This window comes from Salmo salar, chromosome ssa16, assembly GCF_905237065.1.
Source record: "Salmo salar chromosome ssa16, Ssal_v3.1, whole genome shotgun sequence".
In the NCBI taxonomy this organism is placed as follows: domain Eukaryota; kingdom Metazoa; phylum Chordata; class Actinopteri; order Salmoniformes; family Salmonidae; genus Salmo; species Salmo salar.
Window position 1 is genome coordinate 86461794 of NC_059457.1, and position 3977 is coordinate 86465770.

The 3977-nt window shown below is 47.4% G+C and overlaps 1 protein-coding gene across 4 annotated transcripts in view; it reads right to left on the reverse strand.

Annotated features, from left to right (window-relative positions):
- The window catches only part of LOC106596921 (transforming growth factor-beta receptor-associated protein 1 homolog), a 71771-nt gene continuing 67794 nt past the window's right edge, over positions 1 to 3977 (reverse strand). For all 4 annotated transcript variants that reach the window (XM_045698382.1, XM_045698380.1, XM_045698381.1 and 1 more), the window contains exons 11-12: positions 3972 to 3977; positions 1 to 3650 (exon numbers count right to left, since the gene is read on the reverse strand). The exon at positions 3972 to 3977 is cut by the window's right edge and continues 443 nt beyond it. In XM_045698382.1, coding sequence (XP_045554338.1) covers positions 3459 to 3650; positions 3972 to 3977 — 198 coding nt within the window. In that variant the 3' untranslated portion in view covers positions 1 to 3458. The remainder of the gene's footprint in view (positions 3651 to 3971) is intronic.

Here is a 3977-nt window from a genome sequence, read left to right on the forward strand (position 1 = left end):
TAACGGACAGCGATTCATTCCTTTATGAAATAACAGAACATTAAGTACAGAACCGATCAAAGCAGTAGTGAAGTATGGAGGGAATAGAGAGGCAGACAGCAACACCTTCATCTACAACATGTAGAGTCATACCTGGCTGTTTCTATTCACATGGTAGCACTGTGATCAGGACAGGCTTTTCAATTAAAGGCTGAATTAAAAATAAACATTGTTTTGATCAGAGCTCCATCCCCAAATGGACAGAGGTCCTGGTTAAATGTTGTGTATTATATAGGAAATAGGGTGCCACCTGAGGAACAGACAGACACACAACACCCTTCACCAACAGAGAAACAAACTGAATCTTCATCATAGAGAAGAAGAACAGAGAAGGAAGTGTGTGTGTGTGTGTGTGTGTGTGTGTGTGAGAAGAGGAGTTTCACTTAGTCTGTGCTCATCAAATGGTCTATTGCAAAATCCATCAAAAGTTTGACATTTCACACATTTTAAAAAGTCAAAATAGTTTTTTTGACAGATAAATCCGTTTGCTATAAACCTTGCAAGCAGCGTGAGAACAAAACAATTAAAGCATTAAAACAAAGACTGCAATGCATTTTCCCTTTTACTGTTCACAAAATGCTCATCTGGTTTTAACGCATCAGTACTAAAACAAATGTATATTTTACCGGCTAAGTTGCATAATTGAAGGATTCCCTGTAAATCAGTGTGTTAATACAAAGGCTGATTTCTTGCTTTGTTCGACCCACAATCATGTTGTTCACTGATCTACATGAACTGGGACAGGACCATAGAGATGTATCGAGATCATTACTTGGAAATAACACGATTTGCATGGGCTTTGCCACTGAGCGCTTCCACCATTTTAAAGTAGTCAACTGGACAGGGATTCCTATGAGTTGGGAGTGATCAGTCAATGATCAGAGCATTTTCTTCTTCAAAATTGGTTTGCTTAGTTTGTAAATGGCTTTAAGCTATATCACCGCCTTCTAGTGGCCACAATAAATGAATTACAAGATTTGGTTCAAGACCCCAGACAATGCAGGTGGTGGTAAATCACTAATATGAGCAATACACTTTTTCAAACATAATTTTTTTGTTGAAAATGTACTACTTTAAAATGGTGATGGCCTCAGTGGTGCTGCCCATGCTGTCACTGACACCATAATGGGACAGATACAAAGCTGAGAACTCTATAAATAGGACATAGCTTAGCCTGAATGCCAGTCTGTTTGTGTCACCATGACAACTCCTTGTCACTCATAGTCATGCCAAATATAATTGGCTTGACTAATAGCAATGAAGTTGGCATGAGCACGAACAGATCTGGGACCAGGTTTAATGTAGCTTTGGTTAGTGAAACATTAGCCAATTCTTCTGTTCAGTGTTTTAGCATTTCACATCCCATAGAGCTGGGTCACGTTCATCAGGGAACACCGAAGCGAAACGTTTTGCAGTGGAAAAGGAACACAAGTTTGTTTTTCGAGATGGCTCAGCTAGTCCCTCTCCCGTTTTCTTCAGTTTGGTGCCTAATGAATACGGCCCTGGTCTGAGCTGAAACCAGCTAGCATCAGGTTAGCTGGATGTTTCAACCCCACCTTGGTTAGCAAAGTGAAAACCAAACCATTGTTTTTTTGCTTGAAGGCAGAGAGACAGTTCTTGAGAAGTGTGGACACAAGGTTTGGGTTGGGGAGCAGGTTGGAGGGGTGAGAGAGCGTGTGCAACACAGCAGAACATTTAGCAACACTTAGGAACTCTCCTGGCTGTGAACGCAGCCTCACTGGGGAATCATCGTCTTCAAGTTCAGTCTCAGATACCAGCAGCAGAGAGGAGCCACTGTAGTGAAGGAGGAGGTGCCTAACTGGTCTGCTAGTACTGTGTTCTGCAGTAAGACCCTGCCCAGGGATAGACTCAAACTCACCTCAGGTTTGGGCCTGGACAGACATAACAGAGGAGGGGTTCAGCACTGGACCAGGACAGACATAGCAGAGGTTTAGCACTGGACCAGGACAGACATAGCAGAGGTTCAGCACTGGACCAGGACAGACATAGCAGAGGTTCAGCACTGGACCAGGACAGACATAGCAGAGGTTCAGCACTGGACCAGGACAGACATAGCAGAGGTTCAGCACTGGACCAGGACAGACATAGCAGAGGTTCAGCACTGGACCAGGACAGACATAGCAGAGGTTCAGCACTGGACCAGGACAGACATAGCAGAGGTTCAGCACTGGACCAGGACAGACATAGCAGAGGTTCAGCACTGGACCAGGACAGACATAGCAGAGGAGGGGTTCAGCACTGGACCAGGACAGACATAGCAGAGGAGGGGTTCAGCACTGGACCAGGACAGACATAGCAGAGGTTCAGCACTGGACCAGGACAGACATAGCAGAGGAGGGGTTCAGCACTGGACCAGGACAGACATAGCAGAGGAGGGGTTCAGCACTGGACCAGGACAGACATAGCAGAGGAGGGGTTCAGCACTGGACCAGGACAGACATAGCAGAGGAGGGGTTCAGCACTGGACCAGGACAGACATAGCAGAGGAGGGGTTCAGCACTGGACCAGGACAGACATAGCAGAGGAGGGGTTCAGCACTGGACCAGGACAGACATAGCAGAGGAGGGGTTCAGCACTGGACCAGGACAGACATAGCAGAGGAGGGGTTCAGCACTGGACCAGGACAGACATAGCAGAGGAGGGGTTCAGCACTGGACCAGGACAGACATAGCAGAGGAGGGGTTCAGCACTGGACCAGGACAGACATAGCAGAGGAGGGGTTCAGCACTGGACCAGGACAGACATAGCAGAGGAGGGGTTCAGCACTGGACCAGGACAGACATAGCAGAGGAGGGGGTTCAGCACTGGACCAGGACAGACATAGCAGAGGAGGGGTTCAGCACTGGACCAGGACAGACATAGCAGAGGAGGGGTTCAGCACTGGACCAGGACAGACATAGCAGAGGAGGGGTTCAGCACTGGACCAGGACAGACATAGCATGTTTAGAGTCATTATGGATGGATATGGAGTTAGTTCTTGTTGTAGAACTTCATTCACAACTCAGTCGGTCATCAGTCTCCCTGTTGTTTATGAATGGTGGCACTGGAATAAATACCTTCCTTCATTCATTCACAAATGAACACACACACACACACACACACACACACACACACACACACACACACACACACACACACACACACACACACACACACACACACACACACACACACACACACACTAGAGAAGTGTAGTCAGCTCTGTGTTTCTGAGTATGCTCCAGGGCTGCTCCCACTATGCTGGACCACGGTAGCCATGGTAACCGCTGTGCTTTTATCCCCCATAGTCATCATCTGATGTGACCCCCCACACGCAACCAATCACAGCCCGGGCTGCTGCTAGGCTCCTCCCATCACACTGGCTCTGGGTGAGGATTGGGTGGTGGTGGGAAGGGGCTTCATGTGTGGTTGTTGCTATTGGCTAGTTGTCTCCTGGTGGGCGAGTCCCGTACCACCCTCTGGGCGGCACAGTGTGTGTGTACGGGGACGCCTCCTGGAAGACACACACAGTCCGGCTCGCTGAAGGTGTTGTGACACAGAACACAGCCCTTCTTCTCTGATACCAGGACTGGGCTTCTCCTCTGCTTCAACTGATGACACGACAACATGGGCAGAGTTACATCTCACCTTCATCATGACTCAGCAGAACGTAGGAGCAATTACAAACATTTAAAATCACAAGAGCTTTGTAGTAAACACAATATACAGAGTTGTGTGTGTATTGTTGTGAATGGTTAGATATTACTACACTGTTGGAGCTAGAAACACAAGCATTTCGCTACACCCACAATAACATCTGCTAAACACGTGTATGTGACCAATAAAATGTGATTTGATTTTGTGTGCGTGCGTGTTTGACGTGTGTGTGTGTGCGCGCGCAGTGTGTGTGTGTCTCATCGTTCCAGTCTCACCCTGTC